Source organism: Fukomys damarensis, unplaced genomic scaffold (genome assembly GCF_012274545.1).
Source record: "Fukomys damarensis isolate Sample0158 unplaced genomic scaffold, DMR_v1.0_HiC HiC_scaffold_12, whole genome shotgun sequence".
Taxonomy (NCBI): domain Eukaryota; kingdom Metazoa; phylum Chordata; class Mammalia; order Rodentia; family Bathyergidae; genus Fukomys; species Fukomys damarensis.
Genome location: NW_022900924.1, coordinates 15,823,724 through 15,847,696, shown reverse-complemented (window position 1 = coordinate 15,847,696; position 23,973 = coordinate 15,823,724). Strand labels below are relative to the sequence as shown.

General features: G+C 39.3%; 1 protein-coding gene across 1 annotated transcript in view; it reads right to left on the bottom strand.

Annotated features, from left to right (window-relative positions):
- Hectd4 (HECT domain E3 ubiquitin protein ligase 4) overlaps positions 1-23,973 on the bottom strand; it is a 187,571-nt gene that overhangs the window by 119,020 nt on the left and 44,578 nt on the right. Inside the window, exons 2-6 of the mRNA XM_010604495.3 lie at positions 13,075-13,592; positions 8,383-8,472; positions 7,442-7,572; positions 3,821-3,929; positions 2,870-3,008 (exon numbers count right to left, since the gene is read on the bottom strand). Coding sequence (XP_010602797.2) covers positions 2,870-3,008; positions 3,821-3,929; positions 7,442-7,572; positions 8,383-8,472; positions 13,075-13,592 — 987 coding nt within the window. The remainder of the gene's footprint in view (positions 1-2,869; positions 3,009-3,820; positions 3,930-7,441; positions 7,573-8,382; positions 8,473-13,074; positions 13,593-23,973) is intronic.

Here is a 23,973-nt window from a genome sequence, read left to right as displayed (position 1 = left end):
TCTTAAAATAAACAAACAAAAAAGGGTCTGGGTAGCCACACATGATGAGACATATCTGTAATCCCAGCATTCTGGTAGGCTGAGGCAAGAGGATCACAAGTTTGAGCTCAACCCATGCAACTGAGCAACTCAGCAAGACCCTGTCTCAAACAAACGCTAAGTATGCAGCTCAGGTCAAAGGTTCTGAGTTCAACCCCCAGTACTGCCCCAAAAGGTGGGGAGGGTGAGTGCTAAGTAGTAGTTCAGTGGTAGAACTTTGCCCACCACTCATGAGTCCATAGGTTTGATCTCCAGTGAAAATAGCAGATAGATAGACAGATTGATTGATTGATTGATTGATTTTTAAAAACTATTCTTCAGGGGACAGAAGGAACACCAGCCATTTACTGCATCACTCCATCCTTGGAAAGGGTGTGTTCACTGGTTTTCCTAAGGCAACTTCTGACCCTGCAATTCATGAACTTTTATCCAAACTTGTTTTGCCTACTTTAAGAGTAAAAACTGTTTGGTTTAAGTCTAGAAGGTTGACTATTGGAGACTACCATGGCAGTTTCTGATCTCCTGCTCAGCACAAGGCAAGAAGAAAAACTTAAAGACAGAGTTAAAGAGAGGAATGGGGAGCCAGGATGGCCGATGCTGAGCAAGCAGAAAAAGACTCTGGGCATCCAAAGCCACTGATATTTATTGGTGACATGATAGGTTAGGATGAGACAGCTTTGTGTCATTGCTAGAGTTACACTGCTGACACAGGCAAGGCTTGTAAGAGAAGAGACAAAAAGCATTCTTAATTTTGGGAATGGAATTTGGATACGAGTCACTCTGACCTCAGCTGCCATGTCATCTAGACACATAGGCTTTGGTCAGACTCACTTCTCAAAACAAGGCAATTGTGGGGTTAACTCTTTGCAGCATGCACTGCTCACAGCCTGCTTTGGGCATAATCAGTGGAGTGGTCCCCCACAGTTGACAGCCACTGTCTGGCCTAGGCCACCCCTAAATTGCTCCCAATGCACATCACCTAGTGATCTGCAGCACAACTTCTGGGACAGCAACAAAAAGTTTTGGCAACACCACAGAGGAAACTTCAATGTAAACCATGTTTTGAGATTTAACATCTGTTTAGCTCCCAGTTTATAGCTCCTATTTTGTTTTGTTTTGGTTTGGTTTGGTTTTTTGAGACAGGGTTTCCCTATGTAGTTGAGACTGACCTGGAACTCACTATGTAGCCCAGGCTGGTCTCGAACTCACAGCTATACTCCTGCCTCAGCCTCCCAAGTGCTGAGATTACAGGTGTGCATCACCAAGCCCGGCTATAGCTCCTATTTTAAATAAATATGAGACAGTCTCATCTGTCTGCATTAGTGACAAGCAGTTAAGTCAAATGGACCTCTATTGGTTCATTCATTCATTTTATTCATCAATTATTGAGGACCTACTATGCCCCCGTAGTGACAGTGGTGAACAACACTCAGTCCCTGTCCTCTGGGAAAGGTATACTTGAGTGACAAACAAAAAGTGATGTGACATTTCACTTAATTCCTGTCTGTTGCCAGGCATGGTAGCATGGTAACTGAGGTAGGAGGATTGATGTGAGTTTGAGGCCAGCCTGCATAGTAAGTTGAGGCCAGGCTGAACTATATAGTAAGACCATGTCTCAAAAGAAAAAAAAAAAAATCCTGCCTTTAAAAAAAAAAATAGGATCTGGCTACATTCCAAACTGGCCTGTAACTTGCTATATAGCCTAGACTGGCCTTGAACTCTCAATCCTCCTGCCTCAGCCTCCATGTGCTGGGATTACAGGCAAGCTCACAATGCTTTGCTCCACTTAATTTCAAGGAATTCACTCCCCAGATGGTAACTCTAAGCATTCCATATAACTTTGTTTGAAAAGCAGAAATTTGGGCCAGGGATTTAGCTCAGTGATTCCACCACCTGCCTCGCAAGCACAAGGACCTGAGTTCAATCCCCAGTACCAAAAAAAAAAAGAGAGAGAAAAAGAAAAGCAGAAAGTTACAGTGTAAACAGCTCAAATTCTGGAACAGAGAATCATGGGTTCTAGTTCTAGCACTGTATCACTGTGGCAATGTGGCCTTCAGCAAGTTACTTAACCTCTCTGGGCTGCAATCCTTCATTCAAGAATAAACAGTGTTTATAAGGTGCCTAGCCTCCACTATTTTATCTGTAAAATTAATTTACTAAGTTACACCTTAGGAGAACACTACAGATAAGCACTTAATCTAACACATGATTTATCCCAGACTCATTTCCTACATGGAGGCTGTTTAGGATAAAGTGAATAGGGAAATGCCTTCCCCAAATAGAACTAGATAAAATAAAAAGCAAAAACATAGCTAGTATCCATACTATTTTTGTGTACAATTTTTTTTTAATTATTAAAAAAAAAACTTTAAACTAGGCGTGGTGGTGCATGTCTGTAATCCCAGCACTTGGGAGGCTGAGGCAGGAGGATCGCTGTGAGTTCGAGACCAGCCTGGGCTACATAGTGAATTCCAGGTCAGACTCAACTACATAGTGAGACCCTGTCTCAAAAAAACAAAAACAAAAAAAACTTTTGGTCTGGGGATTTAGCTCAGTGGTTCTGCCCCCTGCCTCGCAAGGTCCAGAATTTAATCCCCAGTACCAAAAAAAAAAAAGAAAGAAAAGAAAAAAGTGAGGAGCATATTAACTCAATTCCTGCATGGAAACTGTAACATATTAAAGAAACAAAATGCCTACACTGTAACAGTGGAAAGAAGCCATCCTGGGAGAAAATTTATCTGGTGCATTATGGATTATTTCTGATGATGTCAGGAATTCCCTTACTGTAGCCTCCAAAATACAAAAGACAGTGCCACGGTTTTCTGCTTACCTGGAGGGTGTTCTGATCCATGACCTGGAAAAGGGAGTGAGGTTTGTTATCAAAAGACACTGGCCGGTGCAGAAGACAGCCGCTGCCAAAAGCCAGCCACCCTGGCTCCAGCTCCTCGTTCCGGCAGTACACAAACCCTCTGTGGGAGAAAGAGAGACACATGGCATCACCATGCTGGGTCAGTAGCCCTACTAGAAACCACAGCATATACAAACATTTTTTTAACCTAATTTTAAAAAATGATTAACTGGGTATATAACATCTGAAGAAGAGTGAATATACTACATTAACTTTGGTACTAAAAATGGAAAATACTAATTTTCCACAATGAACTGAGGAGGAGAAAAAGTAGGGAAAATATCTTACTAAATATGCAAATCTCTGAAACTGTATCTTCTTTTGGCAAAAATTCATAGGGCTTATCTTCCATCTGAAAAATCACTGTCAATCCAAATACAAAATTCCTAGCTAGAAAAATGTTCGTATGTCAACACAAAGAAAAGTCACTGATATTGTTAGAGAAATCTGATTACAGAGAAACTTCTTGTTGGAAACAAAGTCCTAACTCTTCAGAATGAAAACAAAGCTGCCAGGTGTGGGGGCGTACCCCTGTAATCCCAGCACTCAGGAGACTGAAGCAGGAGGATCGCTGCAAGTTCGAGACAGCCTGGGCTACATAGTGAGTTCTAGGTCAGTCTCAACTACACAGTGAGACCCTGTCTCAAAACAACAAAAAACAAAACAAACAAAAAGAATGAAAACAAAGCTGAAATGCACACACAGCACAAGATGGGGGGAGGTGGCAATAAGAAAAACCTGGAATCATCTGAAATAGTTCTGACCTGTTATTTCCTATCATATAGGAAATCAGGGCACACCTCCTGGTCACAAAGATTTACACAACAGGAAAATGTTCCAATCAAATTATTCAGCAAGTTCCATGCAACTGACCTGAGAGTACCATGTAATCCAGACCCCAATTTGCTTACTCCTCTTCCAACTGAGTTAGTAGTATACAGGTAAAGACCATCTGCAGTGAGACAGCGTCCCAAGTCAGCATCTGAAATCATGTTTTCACAGGTAAATTATATGAAAAAGCAATTAGAATATTGAATAAAAGATAATCTCCAACATAAAAAAAAGGTGTTTCAATGTGACTTTCAGGATAGGTAAGTTTGAACTCCCCAAATCGAACATCCAAAAAGCACAGGGAGCAGGGATCAAGATCAGGAAAAGTGAAGAACAGATCATTATTAGCAAAGGACCCTGGTTCAACCTGCCTAATGTTTTCTCTTTTTCCTTTTAAAAAGCGAAAGTACTATATAGAATTTAAATATTTCCAACACTAATCTGGAATGACTAGGAATACAGCACTTTTACTAACAACTGTATAAGAAAGGTGTGACCTCCTAAGTGACTTTGGCCTTCTTTGAACTCTTAGTTTCTTCATGTGTAACATCAGGATAGTAATAGGTACCTCCAGGGTTACTGTGATGGCTGAGTGAGATAACACAGGTACTATACTTGTATTGTTCTCTGGTACCAAGCCAATGCTCACAAAAGGACACGTGAAACTATGTTGATATACTAATGATATATAGATTCCCATGCACATGTACTAATTTCAGTTCTGGAGGGAAGAACAAGAAAGAATACTCTCTCTCCTTTTAAAAACTAACTATAGGGCCAGGGAATTAGCTCAGTGCTTCTACTGCTTGCCTTGCAAGTGCAAGGACCCGAGTTCGATCCCTGGTACAAAAAAAAACAGTAATTATATTTTTTCTTAGCTATATAAGATAAACAGCTTATAAAATAGTTCATAGTTTACTAATTTATATTCCCAAGAATTTGCCTTAAAAGATGGGTTATGGCTAAAACTTTCAGTATTGATTAGAATCATTCCATTACAGAGGAGTTTTTCTCATTTTAGTTTGAGGAAATTTAGAATCACACCACTCAAATAAGTACTAAGTCTGCTAAGAATTCAATCTATTAATCTGAGATGCCTTGAACTTGCACCTATCAGTTTCTCAAAAAACAAAACCATGGGGCCAGGGATTTAGCTCAGTAGTTCTGCTGCCTGCCTTGCAAGCTAAAGGTCCCAAATTCCATCCCCAGTATCAAACAAAACCAGAATCTGTTAGGGTGGGTTTTAAAACATATGAACTTCATATCTTAAATATTTCAACTTGAAGTAGATAAATAAATCACTTTTATTCACTTTTTTCTTTTTTGTATGGTGGATTGAACCTACAGCCTTTGCACTGCGCTACAACTCCAACCTGTTTCTAGTTTTTATTTTCAGACAGTGTCTTGGTAAGTCAATAGAGTTGCCCAGGTTAAGCTTGAACTTCCAATCCTACCTGAGCCTCACAGAGTGCTGGGATTACAGGATGCATCACCAGCTCACCCATCTTTAGATTATGGCCCATGGCCTTTTGAGAATAGGTCCAAAAAGAGTGGTAGTAGGGGCAGGCATGGTGGCGCACACCTGTAATCCCAGCACTCGGGAGGCTGAGGCAGGAAGATCGCTGTGAGTTCAAGACCAGCCTGGGCTACATAGTGAGTTCCAGATCAGTATCAACTACATAGTGAGACCCTGTCTCAAAAAAACCAAAAAAACAAAAAAAAAAAGAGTGGTAGTGAAGGAGACAGACTGGCCAGGAGCTGATGCGTATTGAAATTGAGTGAAGAGTACACAAGGTTTACTATAGTGTTCTCTCAACTCTGTCAACATTTAATATTTCAATGCTAAAGGTTAAATAGAATTACTCTAACTCATGAAACTGAGGCAAGAAGATTCCTTGCCAAGGAGCTTGAAGCCTGCCATTTGGGGCAAGACTCTGACTCAAAAATAAATTATAAAAATCATTCTAAAAATGACTATAAGAAAAATATTCTCATGGGGAGAATTCACATTTGCCAAACAATAATAAAATGGATTAAAACTCTTATAAAAAGAATATTCTCTACCTAGACATAAAAACAAAGGTATAAAAGTGAAAAGTAAACAGAACAACTTACACCATCATCTTCAATAAGAAACTACCCCAGGGTGATGTCAAATGGAGTAAAGGGAGAGAAAGGGCTTTGGTTCTGTACAAGGAAGCACGCTGCAGGCCACAGTGACTGAGGACTTCCTGGCTACTGCAGGCTCGTAGCTCCTCCTGCTAACTCTAGCTGAGTCAGGGAAGGTCGTGAATCATATCCAGAGCCTCATCCCTCCTCTTAGCAGTCTCTGGAAGAAAGGCTGGACTGTGAAAAGGCCCAGGTGCTGGGCAGAGAGTGGAAAGGTGGCCTGTTGCTCAGGCTGCACCCTATGTTTCCCAGGAAGGTGGCCCCACACAGGATGGGAAGTGAAAGAGAGTGTAGAACTGGTTCTCATACCAATTGGTGCTCACCAATTTCTTCCTGATTCAGTTGAGTCTTTCCACAACAGCCAACTTTTTTATGGAAACAATCCCCTGGGATTTTTTCCCCTTATTGTCCTACTTCATCAGCTATGTAATATTTAATGATATAGTAACAATACAATATCATTATAATAATTAATGATATTTAAAGGACCAATTACAATAAGAAGCCGGACGGGGAGTAAGATAGCAGCTGTACTGCAGGCCAGCAGTGCACAAGCATGTCAGGCAGAGCTGCCAGGCGTGGGTAAGACAGCCCCAGCGAGAGACCATAAAGTTTACAGGGCAAATGGATAGGGTAATTCACCTGGCAAGTCGATTAAGTGGAAGAGGTCACTTAAGAGATCTGCCACTTGTGCTGAGATAATAAATAAGTTGACTTGTAATCCTATGAAACTTCATACAAACATTTTAATGCAGTCTGCTTTGTTAAAAGTAGTAACTTAGGGCCCAAGATTTAGCTCAGTGGTTCCGCTGCCTGCCTTGCAAGCATGAGGTCTCTAATTTAATCCCTGATACCAAAAAAAAGAAAGAAAGAAAGAAAAGGAGTAGCTTAGTAATTCATGCTCTCTTGACCCTTCTCATTTCTTGCTTTTAGGGCAGGAGGGTTCATTATTATTAGGACACACAATAAATTACTAAAAGAAATAGTATCATGGAGTAAGACATGATACTCTATTAGCCAATCAAAACTTGCACCTTAAGGCTGCCATGCCCAAACTCAAATACCCAGATACCAATTTAAGAAATCTACACCTCCTTGGCAAAAGTATATGATGATCAGCCAGGCATGGTGACACATGCCTGTAATCCCAGCACTCAGGAGGCTGAGGCAGGAGGATCGCTGTGAGTTCAAGGTCCGTCTCAACTACATAGTGAGTTCAAGGTCTGTCTCAACTACATAGTGAGACCCTGTCTCAAAAAAAACAAAAAACAAAATATATGATGATCTCTTTTCCTTGCAAAAGTAAAACCTATCCATTTTCTTACTTCACTGGGTATCAGTTTGTTGATAAAGAAGACAATGAATACACTGTATAGGAATCTTCAACTCTTAAATTAAAAATAACACACAGTTATTATATCTAAAGCATTTGCCAAAATGATCTAAAGCCATTCTTTTTCTATCTTAATTACAGGACAAAATCAGCGACATTACCTTTATTTTCAGAACTAGAGCCAGTGTTGCTGTCTGGCGCAGGTAACATGTCTTCATACCCCCAAGATACTATGTGTTTGCCCCCAAGCAAACAGGAAGGGGATCCAGGCCCCCCTTCCAGAAGCAATAACCTGTAAGGGGAAGAGGGAGAATCACAAAGGCAATGAGACAGTCCATTTCAGCAAGAAAACAGAGGCCTATCCACCAACTCAAAGAGCAGACGTGAAATAGTCATAACAAATATACACCTGGAAAGCTATCCATAACTGATTTTACAGGAAAATAATTACAAAGCGGTTCTTACAGAAATAACATAATAAAATTTTATCTGTATGAAACATATATTTTTTACATATACACAAGTGTGAGAGACAGAAAGACAGGCAGAGATGCAGAGAGTAGCATGAATTAGGAAATATGCACACCAAAATTTTAGGCGTGCTATCTTTGGGTAGTGAGATTATGAATGATTTTAACTTTCTTCTCTATACCTTAATAAATCACCTCAATTTTATAATAAGAATTCATTAGAATTTATTGCATTTTAAAGATACAAAAATAAAAAGCAATGAGCTGGGTGTGGTGATGCACGCCTGTAATGCCAGCACTCGAGAGGCTGAGGCAGGAGGATCTCTGTGAGTTCAAGACCAGCCTGAGCCACACAGTACCAGGTCAGTCTCAACTACATAGTGAGACCCTGTCTAAAAAAAAAAAAAAAAAAAAAAAAAAAAAAAAAAAAAATGCAATGAGAAACAATATGCTCTAGGAACACTTTCAAAGATGGTAAGAAAATTTTACTGAAGAAGTTACCTATGATTCTATATTTATTGAAAAATATGAATCAATTAATTACAGTGTAGCAATATACATATAATAAGCTTTGCGCACAAATCTGTCTTCTCTGGAAGGATAAAGATCCAAAGTGACAAGTGGCAACTGACCTATACAGCACATCAGCAACCGGCAGGGATCCTAGATCAGTCTGCTTCTGTAATAGGTGGACTGTGTGGACAAAAGTTTTCAGCGATCCCCTAAAATAAAAAGGAACAGAAAATCACCAAAATTGAGTCAAATAATTTAGGTAGTTAATGTTAATTTTAGGAAGCTTGTAAGGAGGTTCTATAATGTGCCTGTCTGCTTCTGCTCATCAGAAGTGCCTGATTCTTACTTCTCACCATTGGCTCATGCAATGCATTACTATGAGAGCAGCACTATGCCAGCTGTGAAGACGTGCTCCTTATTCTGAAAAGGTAAGCAATCTCCCCTATCACAAACGTTCAAAACAAGCCTCAAGCACAAGCAATTTGTGGGTATTATACTTGGGTACTTTTTCATCACCATGTCAGCCTCGAGTCTGGAGGAGAGATTTCTTATTCCAGGCACATTTTTTCAATATTTTTGTTAAGTTTTCCATTTTGCATAATACCTCACTGAACTCTGTCACATTCAATCTGACTAAAAGAAATATGTTTAATTAATATTTTGTACCATGAAGTGTTCTTTCCGCATTTCCCTACTGTATAGCATATAGTGATTCTACTTGCAGGACCTATTATGAGAGATTTTCTTTTGGTTCCTAAGGCTTGAGGTTCCTCTAGTCTGTATTATGGTCAGCAGGATCTAAAAGAAGGTGCTTTTAAGATGCACAAGACTTCCCTGGCCACATCCCAAGTATAAATCAGAAGCATACTTCCTGAACTAAATGATCACCTAAATGTTTCAGATGGGCTGCCTCCAGTGGGGTGCCTTATCCTCTCAGCTAAGGTTTTCATTGCCGAGTATCACATGTCCAAGCACAACAGAAATGGAACACCTACAGCTGGAGCAAGTTGCCCCAGAGGCCTCCTCTTAATTGCTCCTTTCACTATCTCTAGTGCTCAAAGAACAAAACCAAAGAATGGTAGAAGGCAGGAAGGCTGCACAATATAAAAGCACCTGTTGGGAGCCAGGTCACATGGGCTGACACCTGGCACTGCCACTCACAACTGCACAATCTTATCCTGTCTCACCTTTTTTTTTTTCCTTTTTTTTGATACTGGGGATCGAACTCATGTACTTGTACTTGTGAGGCAGGCGGCAGAACAACTGAGCTAAATCCCCAGCCCACATCCTGTCATCTAAATATGGATTTTTGCTTCTTCATCTATCTAGCAGGAATACGTCCTCCCTGGGGAGAAGGGAGATTCAAATAAAGGGGCAAAAGCACCAACATTTAGAACCATTAATCATTTATAATTAATTATGCTCTGCCAGGTTCAATTAGATTTTAAAAGTAAAATTTCAACTCTTTCCATGGCTCACAAGCCTCTACCATCATCTGTGCCATGGCGACGTCATCTCCTGTCCCTTGCCTTTTACCATTATATTCCAGCAGCCCTGCCTTCTCTGCCATCTGTCCCTTAGCTACTGCAGGCACAGAACGACCATCAGGGTCTTGCATGTGCTACTCGCTTCCATGGAACTGTCTGCCACTGGCTCTTCAGCACGGCTCTTTCTCATCACCCAGTCCTCAGTTCAAATGCCACCTCTCTAGTAAGGCCTTCTCTGGTAACCAGCTAATGCTGCCCCCAGCTGCTTAGTCATTCTCTATCAAAACATCCCAAGCTTGCTGGGCACCATGGTACATCTGTGGTCCCAGTACTTGGGAGGCTGAGGCAAGAGGATCACCATGAATTCAAGGCCAGATGGGCTACATAGTGAGTTCAAGGTCAGCCTAAACTAGCCTTGAGATTATGTCTCAAAACAAAATAAAACCAAAAAAAATATGCTTTCTCTTCATGTAGTGTGTCTCTATAAAACTATCTTTTATATGTACTTGTGGCTCATTGTCTGCCCACTTCATGCTCATGTAAAGACTATAATTTTAGGGACCATCTACTTGCTCGCTGCTATACCCCTACCACCCAGAAGAGTGCCTCATATAGTGTAAGCAAGCAAAAAGTTTGTGCAGGGGGTTGGTGGCGCATGCCTGTAATCCCAGCACTCGGGAGGCTGAGGCAGGAGGATCACTGTGAGTTCAAGACCAGCCTGGGCTACATAGTGAGTTCCAGGTCAGTCTCAACTACACAGTAAGACCCTGTCTCAAAAACCAAAAGCCACGGATTTAGCTCAGTGGTTCTGCTGCCTGCCTTCCAAGAGCAAGGTCCCGAGTTCGATCCCTGGCACCAAAAAAAAAAAAAGTTTTTGCAGAATGAATCACTGTGAATCCACTCAATTATCAGCTTTATAAGATTAGAGATCTTGTGAGTCTTTTGTTGTTGTTGTTGTTACCAGGGATTCAACTCAGGACCTTGAACTTATGAGGCAGGCAGTGGCACCACTGAGCTGAATCTCGGGTCCCAAGATTAGAGATGTTAAATCACTTTATGCCTAAAATATAGCAAAGTTCCTCTATCAGAGATGTTAGACAAATGTTCATTGGTTGAATGAGTAAATGTCTACATAATAGTCTTTTAGAAAAGTTGTTTTGTCTTTGAGAACATTAGTTTCAAAAGTTCGGCAGTGGTGCTGAGGATGTAGCTCAGTGACACTGCACCTGCCTGGCAAGTACAAGGTCCTAAGTTTGATCCCTGGTACAAAACAAAACAAAACAAAACAAAAGAATATAAAACTGTATATACTATTTACCTCAATTACATACATATATGTGTGAAATATGATTTGAAGAAAAAAACTAATAAAAATTAATCAATGCCCTAGGAATTCCATTAAAGGTGACGATCTAACACTGAAAACCAGGTGTCTTGTGAGTAAGTAAAGCTCAGAAGATGATAATATTAACATCAGAGTGCAGGAACCACAACAACAAAAAAGAAGAAAGTAAAACATTCACTCCACTTTTCTGTTGAATGGAATTTAGAATCTCAACTATACAAAGCAATTTCCATAAGTATTTGGGATATAGATTGAATTAGTTAAATAATAAAAAAGTGAGCTTTATGATCCAACATTTAATAACTTAAATTGTTTGAAACTAATGAATTGACTATTCCCAACATCCTAAATTTTCTAATGATAGTACCATCTAAAAGCAATTTTTCTGGGGCTGGGGATTTAGCTCAGTGGTGCCGCCACCTGCCTCACAAGTGCAAGGTCCCATATTTGATACCTGATACCAAGAAAGTAAAAATAAAATAAAGGCCATTTTTCTCAAAATGAGATTTTTACATTGATAACAAATCTATTTAGGACTCAAATTGTCTTTTGTAGATACAGAAAAAAACCTAAAAGCTTTACAGAGAAATCTATTTCAATAACACTCAATGTCTCCAAATTAAGCACGTCAGGATTTCCACAATCAGCTACAGTCTTCAGGGATTTCAAAACTAAGCTATGACAGTTTGCTCAGGGCAAAGAAACTGACAATAAATACTAGTGTTATCTTAGCTTTAAAATAACTTGAGGGCCGAGGATTCAGCTCAGTGATTCTGCTGCCTGCCTTGCAAGCACAAGGTCCTGAGTTTGATCCCTGGTACCAAAATAAACAAATAAATTTAAAAAAAACTTGAGATTCAGTCAATTGAAGATCACCTTTAAAACCATAAAGAAAAAACCAGAAGGAAAATCCTTACAGCTAACAATTTCACAATTCCCCAAGAAAAATTTTCTCACATATGCTTGCCTTAAAAAGATCTCAATAACAACAGCACAAAATTCTGAAGAAGAGGAAGAAGGTAGTAACACTATCTGTCAGACCATGGTACTAACTGGTCTCTAGAAAATCAGCTTAGAGGGAAGCTAGAGTAGTGAATTTTCTTAGGAAAATCCTTACAGCTAACAATTTCACAATTCCCCAAGAAAAATTTTCTCACATATGCTTGCCTTAAAAAGATCTCAATAACAACAGCACAAAATTCTGAAGAAGAGGAAGAAGGTAGTAACACTATCTGTCAGACCATGGTACTAACTGGTCTCTAGAAAATCAGCTTAGAGGGAAGCTAGAGTAGTGAATTTTCTTCTCTAACACACACACACACACATATACCATTAAATATATAGGTTGCTAAGAAGTTAATCCTCTCTGGGTAAAGCAACTCCAAGTACCTTTCCTTTTGACAGTGGATCAATGACACCAAGGTGCACATGAAGGACAGTACACTATTAAATCTTGATATACACTGTGAGATCTTCCAGTTAAATTAATGAAGGCAAGCCCTGGGGTCCAGAAATACAATTTGTTACTTTTGTAAAGGAGTCTAGAGCAGAAATAAACTACTGATGCACTCCTTATAGTTAGGTGTGGGGAAAAAAGTAAAAGCTCTACAAAATTTCTAACCATCATCCCAGAAGTACAAACATAACACCCTCCATGAACTACCTGAGGTAGAACCTTAGCAGTCTAAGGTATGAACAGATACAGCAAGGGTTGACTCTCCACCCTATGCTGTTTAAAGCTGTTATCATGGTCTAGCAGAAAGAGAAAATTTGAACATTAGTTCCAGCTCAGGTGCATGGTGCCAAGTTTTGGCAAAAGCACCATATATACTGTCAAGGCTATGTAATTCAATACTGAAAACAAAGGACTTCTGAATGTTAAGACTTCATCAAATACACTTGGTCTCTTCTTCACTCACCCAACCCAGGTGCAGCAGCCAGTCATAAGGACATCAAGTGGTACAACTGATTCTCCTTACCTGGCACACGCCAAGGCCACCAGGGCAGCAGCAGCATTTTCTTTTTGCTTATGTGGGATTTGTCGGCCTGTGTCCGAAGTCTCCTCTAGCCAAGAGCACAGCAAAGTCTCAATTCCATTGAGACAATCAGCAGGCTCCTTGGTCAAGCTCAAAGGCTGGCAGTCTCGAAGGCAGTTCAATAGCACCTCAGCAGTTATGTTACAGAGAGAGGGGTCTGTTCGACTCTGGGACTGAATAAGGGGGAAGACCAGTAGGAGCCCCATCCGTGATGTGAAGGGCGCTTGCTCTGGTTGCTGCAATAAGCCCTGGCGCTTGAGCAGGGCCAAAGTTTCTTCATCACCCGAACTTTCCCTCTCATGCTGCTCTTCCAAGGCCAGCTGGCGCTGGGCATTCCACAGTCCTCGCAAGGCATTCAGGCGGTATTCCAGCAGACGGGCATAAGCATTGCTTTGATTCCCGCAGACAGAGCGCAAACGTTCCGCTAGTTCTGTTGGATTCTTGGTCTCAAAAGTTAAAATCTAAAGACAATGACAATGGAGAAATGGTTACGTATTCCCTTTGCCAAAGTCATCTATGGAAGCCAATATGTCTGACAGTATCTAAAAATAGTTCAACAGTCAATTAAATGTTTTAATTGCAACCAAACAGAAAATGTACTGTAAAGCCAGCTTTTCTGCTAATGCTCCTATTAAAATTGGGATTAGAAGGGCTGGAAATCAGCTTAGTAGCAGAGCACAAGTTTAGCATGAGAGAAGCCCTAAGTTTAATCTATAGCACTAAATAAATGGCATTAGACCTAACTGAAAGAACCCAAATCACAAAAGAATTATACTTAACTTGGAAGTCAGAAATCTATCCAAGTAATTTATTGTTTAAAAAATCAAAGTATAAATAGTAAATGATCTTGAGATATAAATATTAACTTGCTGACTCTGATTATGAAGTGGACAGAAGTGTTTTATCTTTATTCTTCAAAATCTAATATACCAACTAATAAATGATGGATTGTTTCTTGTTCTTCAACCTGTTTGTTCATTAGTTTTTTTGAGACAGGTTCTCACTATGTAATCCAGCCTGGCCTTGAACTTGCAGTAACACTCCTGCCTCAGCCTTCCGAGTGCCGAGATTTACAAGCATGTACCGTCACATCCAGCTTTGTTCTTTGATTTCTGAAGCATCCCCTATTGTTATTACTGTTAACCCACTGCTTCAGTTTATGACACAGTATAGATTTACCCACAAACACTTTGCATTGTAAAGTTAGTTTCGTTCTTTATCTTGAAGGTCAGCCCCTTTCTTGAGAAAGGATTTAATGATTTTATTATCTCCCAGCTACTGAAAATCCAGAGGAAGCCTCCAATTAATTATATGTTTTAGTAAGAAAATAACGGTGATTCCTGTATATATAAGAAGTGCATAAATCTTCCACCTAGTACAACTCTTTGATATGAAATACGTATGTGCTCCACATGCATTTTTACTTATGGGACACTGAGAATCTACTATTACTATCTGAAGCAACTACTAAAAATTTCAATATAGGCTTTTACTGAACTCAAGAGTAACTGAAGAGTAACTCAGTAACATTAAACCCAGCCATTTATTTTTATTATTAATCTCAAACATAAGTACTTCTGTGATATAATATTTCATGGTACATAAAATGATGTGTATGAAAGAATATGTAGCTAATTTAGTGTATTTAGTGTTATGGTCAGCTAATAAAAAAACATACTATACTCTGCATTTTCCTAAATCTATTTTTACAAGTACTTCAGTCATATTTTTAGCATTCTACTTGGAAGATAAATATTCTAAAGGATTTAAGTTATAATGTAATTAATCAAATATTACATAATATACACACTTAAATGACTGTTATATTTATTGATTTAGCAATATCTAAAGCACACTATGCTTCCAGAAATCCATTAGACTACTCAGCATTATCCATTTCAGTGGTCCCTTGTGCTTTTTAGAATTCCGAAGTTTGAAGGTCATGGCCTAAAGTCATTTTATAAAGACATCATACTTTTGGGTTTTAGTAAGTCAGCTGTGGAGGATCTATTCTGGTACTTATAAATATTGAATGACTTGTCTCAGATCCCTATATAAAACCACTGCTCTCAGTAACTGCTCCTGACCAAATGTCACTACAAAATTAATATTTTTCTCTTTGAAAAAGGGAGAAGCTATTTAAAGAAAAGAGGAGATCCCTGTCATCCTTAATCAGAAAAGACACTAACCGTACATTAGTGATAAATGCTGAAGTCACCCCAAGTAAGGGAGTAACTTCCAAAGTAACTCACAGCTTTAATGTAATTTTTTTTTATCATGCATAACACATGTTTTTAAGCAGGACACAACAGTCATTCTGGAAAGTCTATTAAAGTAGGCAAAATATTCTTTTCTGGCCAAATCTGGCTTTGGCCTAGACTCCAATAGTTTATATAATAACAGCCACAAAAGATCAGATCATTTTAGAAAACTTATATCGATTTTCTATCTGGGAATACAAAGAAAATAAGCCAGTCAGTTTGATGTGAAATGTGAAATGCCAACCTGTAGTTCAAATAAACATGGGTGTGAGTATGAGCATATATGTACAGGCTTTTGAGGTGGTAGAAAATATGCATAAAGACATTAACAAATCATTCACAAAAAATTCAGGACCTAAGATCTGGGTATGAACTACATAATCTCCTAAATGTAACTATCAATTTCCATCTACTTTGCTATTTAAAATAGCAGAGAGGCAATACTGTAAAAGGATCAAACAACATAAAATCACCCTTTCTTATATTACAACATATTTACAAATAAAACAGAAAGTTTAAAAATCCACTCTTTTTAAACTGATACATAACAATTATACACAATAACAGGATATGATGTGATATTTTGACACTTGCATATACCATATAATGTTTACATCAAGGAGAAAGTAATTATAAGAATTCATCTTAAAGAAATATTCTAGAAATAAGAAATGCAGAGATGTTCACTGCAGTCTTATTTATTAACAATGACGAAAAGGGCCAGGGATATAGCCCAGTGGCACTGCGCCTGCCTTGAAAGTGCAGGTCCTGACTTTAATCCTCAGTACCAAAAAAAAAAAAAAAACACATTTGTGTAATCTCAGCACTCCAGAAGAACTGGAAGCAGAAGAACTGTCACAATCTGCAGTGAGTCTGGGATAATAGTTCAAGGCCAGTCTGAACTTCATAGCACCTCTATCTTAAAAGAATAAAAAAAGCAATCTCAATATTTAAAAGGAAATCTTTAATTAAACTATACCATATCAAAATGTTATAAAATAACTAAAAATAATTATGCCAGCAAGGCATGGTGGCATACACCTGTAGTCCCAGCTGCTCAGGAGGTTAAGGCAGGGAATTGCTTGAACCCAAGTATTTGGGGCCAGTCTGGGCAACATAATTAATCACATCACACAACAGAAAGTAGCATAAAAATAGTATGTAATTAGGACTCAGTGATATTGCTTCTTCAATTTTGAAATTTCATTAGTATAAGTGGTAACAGAAACATGGGTGCCATTTTTCTTTGCTAAAAAAAAAAAGGTGCTGACAAGTTAAATCGTTTATATATAAGAAAGGCAGTCATAACCAGACCTGATATTTTTTATAAGTAAATGCCACCTTTAAATAACTGGTAACTAAACAAATGATGACACAATTGATATATTTGATATTCAGGGAACATAGCTGACAACGAATAATCACAACTACCACAGAAACTGCATTCCCTAACTCCCATCTGTCACGCTTTGGCAGAAATTTATCTCAAATAAATATAGGGCTGATCATGCTCTTGGTTAAGAGCAAAGACCAGTGGTGGGATAGGGAGAACCACCACAGACATTAGAAACTATCAACAAACATTTAAATTTTTAATCTCCAAAAAGAAATGATGTCAGGCTGGGGATTTAGCTCAATGGTTCCAGTGCCTGCCTCGCAAGTGCAAGGACCCAAGTTCGAACCCTGGTACTAAAAAAAAAAAAAGAGAGAGATGTTTAAAACTCAGCATCACTTAAGTGTAAATGAGATGAATTACCTTACTGTACAATGTTCCCCTAGTATGATACATTAACCAATTCATTACACAAATCGGTCAGCATAAAAGGAATTCATACTTCAATTATTTCAAGATAACTGACCAGACCCACAACCTCAATACTAAACTTTTAAGAAGGCAAGAATAGTGGTACCTCAGATCATGCACTGAATTCTTTCCATGATTTTGTCACAAAAAATTGGACAAGAATCAAATTAAATTCAATGGCTAGGTTCAATGTTGACCTTATGGGGAAATTTGATTCAGTTCTCATCCAATTCAGTTTGCGGCCAGAAATGTGAAAAGAAGTTCGTTAACTGAGGTATCACTGTATTGAAACCCTCACAAATGTCAATATGGATTCTTAAACCTTTCTATAAAATTTTCTACCATTATTCACACTACGACAATGGTAATCATGGCCAAATTGAATTATATATGACAATTCAAAGGAGACCAGCTGGGGATTTAGCTCAGTGGTTCTGCCGCCTGCTTCACAAGCACAAGGTCCCGAGTTCGAACCCCAGGACAAAAAAAAAAAGATGTTATCAGAGGTGAAGAACACAAAATATCACTATCTTGGGGCATCAGAATATAGGGGCAGTACTGTTAGGGCCAGGAATTTAGCTCAGTGGTTCCGCCATCTACCTACCTCGCAAGCACAAGGTCCGAGATAAAACACAAGGTCCCAAGATCGATCCCTGGTACCAAAAAAAAAGCAAAGGAGACCAGAAAGATCTCCTGTGAACCAAGAGAATGAATCATGAATGGAAGGTTAGAATTCCATCTCTAAGGGTCAAGAGTGGATGGATCACTTATCAATTAAATTAGACAGAGAAGCTGCATAATCTTATCCAATTGTTTTGTTTTTGGTACAGGGGATCAAACTTGGGTCCTTGTGCTTAAGAGGCTGGGGGCGGAACCACTGAGCTAAATCCCCGGCTCAACAACACGTACTATTTTTAAAAGGGGTCTCTCACCTAAGTAATAACCAGGATACTTCCATACTTTAACTCATTCATGAGTTTTATCTTCTACGCTTGTTGCTAAAACTGGAATGGAGCCTGAATCATTTCTAGATTGTTAAGGGGCTAAGACTTGTAAGATTTTCTGCAGTACCTGATGATTTTCCCAGACCTTCATATAACTGCTATTGATAGCAGGACTGTCAGTATGAGAACTTTGACACTCAAGAAATTCATGTTCAGGCCCAGGGATTTAGCTCAGTGACACCGCACCTGCCTCCCAAGCGCAACGTTTTGAGTTCGATCACCAGTAAAAGAAAAAAAAATTTTTAAAGAGAGAGAGAAATTCATGTTCAAATTATTTTTGCATGAAAGTTCAATGAAGTCCTGGCTACTACTCAGTTTTCATTTTTGTCATACACTCTTGATGAAAGTCTATTTCCATCTCTCTGCTATTTTTGCCTGAATCTGCCCCATTCAACCTAAATTCTATTTCTCAAAATTCAGCTCTGCTCTATTACCACCTACTTTGGGAAACTAATTTCCTTTTCCTCTCTCTCTCTCCTCACTCCATGTTTCCATAGACTTCAATACATATCTCTATCAGAGGGTCAGGTACAAACTATATGGGAAAATATTTTAGCAATGAAAACGAGACTGTATTGGGCCAGAGATTTAGCTCAGTGGTTCTGCTGCCTGTCTCACAAACACAAAGCCCCGAGTTCAATCCCTGGTACCAAAAAAACAAACAAACAAACAAAAAAAACAAAAAAAACAAAACAAGACTGTATGTTAAAAATGATGTACATAAAGGAAACACATGAGCAAAGTACAGAGGCTGTAGAAAGTTGATCTGAAGCATCTAATCTACATCTAAAATTTTTTCCATGGTACAAAATTTTTTAAGATTTAAAAAAATTTTTTGATGCTGAGTATTGAACCCACCCACAGCTTTTGCAGAGTTATATCCCCATCCATCCATTTGTTTGTTTGTTTACTTTGAGACAGTATCTTACCAAGAAACTAAGTTGACCTGGCTAGGCTTGAAAGTGTGATCTTTTTGCCTTAGCCTCCCAGAGTGCTGGGATTACAAGTATGTACCACTACACGCAGCTTGTTTTTTATTTTTTGAGACAGTTTTTCTATATAATCTAGGCTGGTCTTGAACTCACTATGTAGATCAGGATGGCCATGAACAAAAGATCCTCCTGCTTCAGCATCCTAAGTACCAGGATTACAGGTGTGCACCGCCATGCTGGGGACAAAATCATTTTTTCATTTACATAAAATCTTAACAGAACAAATATAGGTTATCTTCCTATACTCAGTAATCAATACAATAAAATTAGGAGAAAGTTGTAGGAATGAACTCCTCAAAATGGTTTGATACTATTATAAGTGTTATTATTGAGAGAATTTAGAGAAAAATGTATCACTACAAAGATTAATAATGTAATCTTTAACATTAATAATGATATGTTAACTTGATTGGATTAAGAAATACCTAGCAGTGGGCCAGGGATTTAGCTCAGTGGCAACATGCCTGCCTCACAAGTGCAAGGTCCTGAGTTCAATCCCTGGTACCAAAAAACAACAAAAACAATAAATACCTAGCAGTTAGTAAAGCAAATTTTTGAATGTGTCTGGGTGGGTCATAGAGGCATGATCATGGGTACTATGCCTGGTCCCTGTACCCTTGCTTCTATAGTACTGTCTGCCTGTTCTGCTTCCTGGCAGCTATGAAGTAAGTAGCATTACTCTACCATGCCCTTTACCATGATGTTTCTATCTTGGAGCCAGATGACGGACTGAATTCCCTTAACATGAACCAAATTCAACCTCTTCTCCTTTAAATTGGGGTGTCAGGTGTTGTGTCTCAGTGACATGAACACTGACCAATTAAAAAAATTGATGCCCAAGAAGCAGGATCATTGCTGTGACTGTTCCTGACCATGTGATTAAGTATTTGGGACAGATTTTCAGGAAAAGTTTGGAGATGTGGACAAGAGAAGCCATAGAATGCTGTAAGTAGAGCCTGATGGGTGGTTCTGGTCAGAGCTCATAAAACCATAATGCTGACAGGAATGTGAAAAGTAAAAGGCCAGATTCAAATGGTTTGAGATAGGAACTAGGACTTTGTTGGAAAATGGACTACAGGCCATGCATGTTGCATTCTGGCAAAGAATTTGTTTACATTTGGTCCATTTCCTAAGACTATGTATAAGGCTAAATTTAAAGGTAGCAAACTAATCTGGCAGAGGAAAAAAATTTTTTTTTCTGAGACAGGGTCTCACTATGTAGTTGAGACTGACCTGGAACTCAATATGTAGCCCAGGCTGGTCTCAAACTCACAGCAACCCTCAGCCTCCCGGGTGCTGGGATTACAGGCATGTGCCACCACGCCCGGCTTGGCAGAGGAAATTTCAAACTACCCCAACAATCAAGCTGTGGAATGGGTACTGCTAACCGCTTTTAGCCAGATTTATAATGAGAATTGGGAACAAAAAATAGAGCAAAAATTTTGAAAAATTTAAATTTGGGCTCAAAATTTGGTGCCAAAGGAGGTATGGTTGCTGAAGAAATCAGCACCATTAAAAAGAAACCAATGAAGCTGGGCATAGTGGTGCATGCCTGTAATCCCAGCACTCAGGAGGCAGGCAGGAGGATCACTGTGAGTTTGAGACCAGCCTGGACTACATAGTAAGTTCCAGGTCTGTCTCGACTACATAGTGAGACCCTATCTCAAAAGAAAAAAAAAAAAAAAAAAAAAAGAAGCCAGTGGGCCAGGGATTTAGCTCAGTGGTTCTGTTGCCTGCCTTGCAAGCACAAGGACCTGAATTCGATCCCCGGTACCAAAAAAGAAACCGAGTGGGGCCCATGAGGATCAGAAATGAGGGATGGAGGCCTGTATAGCCATTAAATTAAGTAACAGGGCCAAAAATAAAAAAGGAAAAACCAAGTGGGATTTAGCACAGGGGTACCATGACTGCTTCACAAGTGCAAAGTCCTGAGTTTGATCTCCAGTACCAGGAAAAATAAGAAAAGAAACCAAATACTTTGCACAGGGCCAAGAAGATAAATGCCTTGAGGTCATCTCAGAAATCAGCAATATTCCACCCAACACAGGCTCAAGGATGCAAAGGTACCAACATTTCATTTGAGAAGAGAATCCCTGGGACCCCTGTTCAACAAGGGCCTCCTAGGCAACTGGTTCCCTGGGATTTATTTCACTGTGCTCAACTATTCAGGTACTCAGAGGCCACTGCAGCTGTGATCCAAAGGGGCCTGGCTACTATTTCTATTGACAGCCGATCTTGTTATCTTCCACGTGGTTCTGGTTTTACTGGCATGCAGAAATGCAAGAGTTGTGGGGTCAGGGAGGCTTCTGACCAGATTTCAAAGGAAGGCCTATGAGGCCAGACAAAGAAACCCTGAGAGGGCAGTGTATGAAACTGTGGTAATGACATCAAAGGTGCAACGGAGACTGAAGGAAGTCGGAGATGCAAGGAAGAGGTAATGTCTGCCAAGGAAAGCTGCAGGCCATGAGCAGAGCCAGCCCAGAAGAGAGGTCATGTGAGCTGCAACCCAAGCCATTTGGAACTCATATGTCCCTAGGTTGCCAAACATGTAGCTACACAGCTTTGATCTGATTCTTTCTTATTTGCCCAGTCCTCCCTTTTGGAATGAAAATGTCTACCCTGTCCATTGTACCTTGAGATTATGTAACTTTTTTTGGCAGGGTGGGGGGTGTGGTACCGGAGATTGAACTCAGGACCTTGAGCTTGTGAGGTAGACGCAGTGCCAATGAGCTAAATCCCTGGCCTACTTTTATTTATTTTCAAAGAGGTTCACAACTAAGAGTTTGCTGTGAGTTTCAGAAGAAACTGACTTGAACTTGAAAAATGCTGAGACTACTGAAACTTTTGAGAAGGAATTATTGTATTTTCAGTTGTATGTAAGGTAGTTATATTGTATCAGGTAGAGTTGTTAACTTTTTATTGTGTTTATTTGTAGATTAAGTATGGTTTAAACAGATTTATTTAGATGCCAAACTGACAAGGAATGGAATATGTCCATTCATTGTGACATATCAATTTCATTGGATTAAGTGTATCTGAGGAGGTTATGGAGACATGAACCTTGGGGACTATATCTGGTCCCTGGTCCTTCCTTTCTGACCCCCAGTCTCCCCACCAGGAATCCAACTCAGGACCTTGCACTTGCCAGGCAAGCACGGCACCACTGAGCTGCATCCCCAGCCCAGTCCTTCCTTTCTGGTGCTGCTCCCCTGCTCTGTTCCCATCCACCATAAACACAGCATCTGTACCCCATCATACGTTCTTGTCTTGGAGCCAGCCAATCATGGTTGAAATCATGAGCCAAAGTGAACCGCTCTTCTTTTAAGTTGTGGTTTTCAGGTATTGTGTCACTGTGGTGGGAAAGCTGACTAACACAACTAATCTTGTTAGCTGCTTGAGTTCTGTACTTAATGTAAAGACTGATATAGTGTGAATCATTCATCAAATGCTTAGCATAAATACAGTAAGAAAGTCACTGTAACAACTTTTATACAAAAATAAAACAAACCCAGTTATAATTCCAGCTATTCTGGAGGATAAGGAAGGAGAATTGCATTTAAGGCCATGCTGGGCAACGTAATGAGATCCTGTCTCAAAATGAAAAATAAAAAGGTTCAGTGGTATAGCATCTCTGGGTTTAATACCTAGTATGGGGGGTTGCTTTGAAAACATTTAAACTAATGATTGGCCCCAACCTAGACTAGTTAACTCAAAATGTCCAGAGATGGGGTTATGTATCTTTTTTTTCCTCATTGAATTTATTGGTACATTTTAGGTATACAGTACAGTTACATTCATCATTGTGATCTTGTACCTTTACATGACAGGTCTTGGTTCTCATTTTTATCCCTTGTCCTTGCCCTCCCTTCACCCCCTCCTCCCCTCCCCATTTACAAACATTTTATTTCCATTTTTTTCATTTTCTCACATTTTTTTCTTTCCCTTATTACCTTTCCCTACACTTTCCCTACACCTTTAGCCCCTTTCTTCCTATTTCACATTGTCAATTATCTCACTAGGATCTTATGTACTATCATAGTTTGTTCACACCAGAGGAATTATTCGTTATTTCACTTAGGAGTATAGCCTCAATATGTATCCACTTTCCTATAAATGAATCTAATTTCTCATTCTTTACGGCTGAGTAGTATTCCATTTTATAGAAAAACCACATCTTCTTTATCCAGTTTCCAACTGATGGGCAAATGGGCTGTTTCCATGTTTTAGCTATTACAAACTGTGCCGCTATAAACATAGGTGTGCATATATCACTGTGATATGATTCTTTTAATTCTTTGGGAAAGATACCCAGCAGTGGGATGGCTGGGTCAAATGGAACCTCTAGTCCCAACTCTTTGAGGTATCTTCATATTGATTTCCATAGTGATTGCACTAGTCTGCACTACCACCAACAATGGAGAAAGGTTCCTTTCTCCCCACAACCCCGCCAACATTTGTTATTGAGTAATATAAGAAAATGGAAAAGATATCCCCTGCTCCTGGGTAGGAAGAATCAACACAGTGAAAATGGCCATACTACCAAAACTGCTATACAGATTCAATGCAATGCCAATTGAAATTTCAACACTATACTTCACAGAACAAGAAAAAAGAATCCAAAAATTCATTTGGAATCATAAGAGACTTAGAATGGCAAAAGCCATCCTAGGCAACAGAGACATGGCAGCGGGTATAACAATTCCCAATTTGAAACTATACTACAAAGCCACTGTGATAAAAACAGCATGGTACTGGCAAAGAAACAGATCTGAGGATCTCAA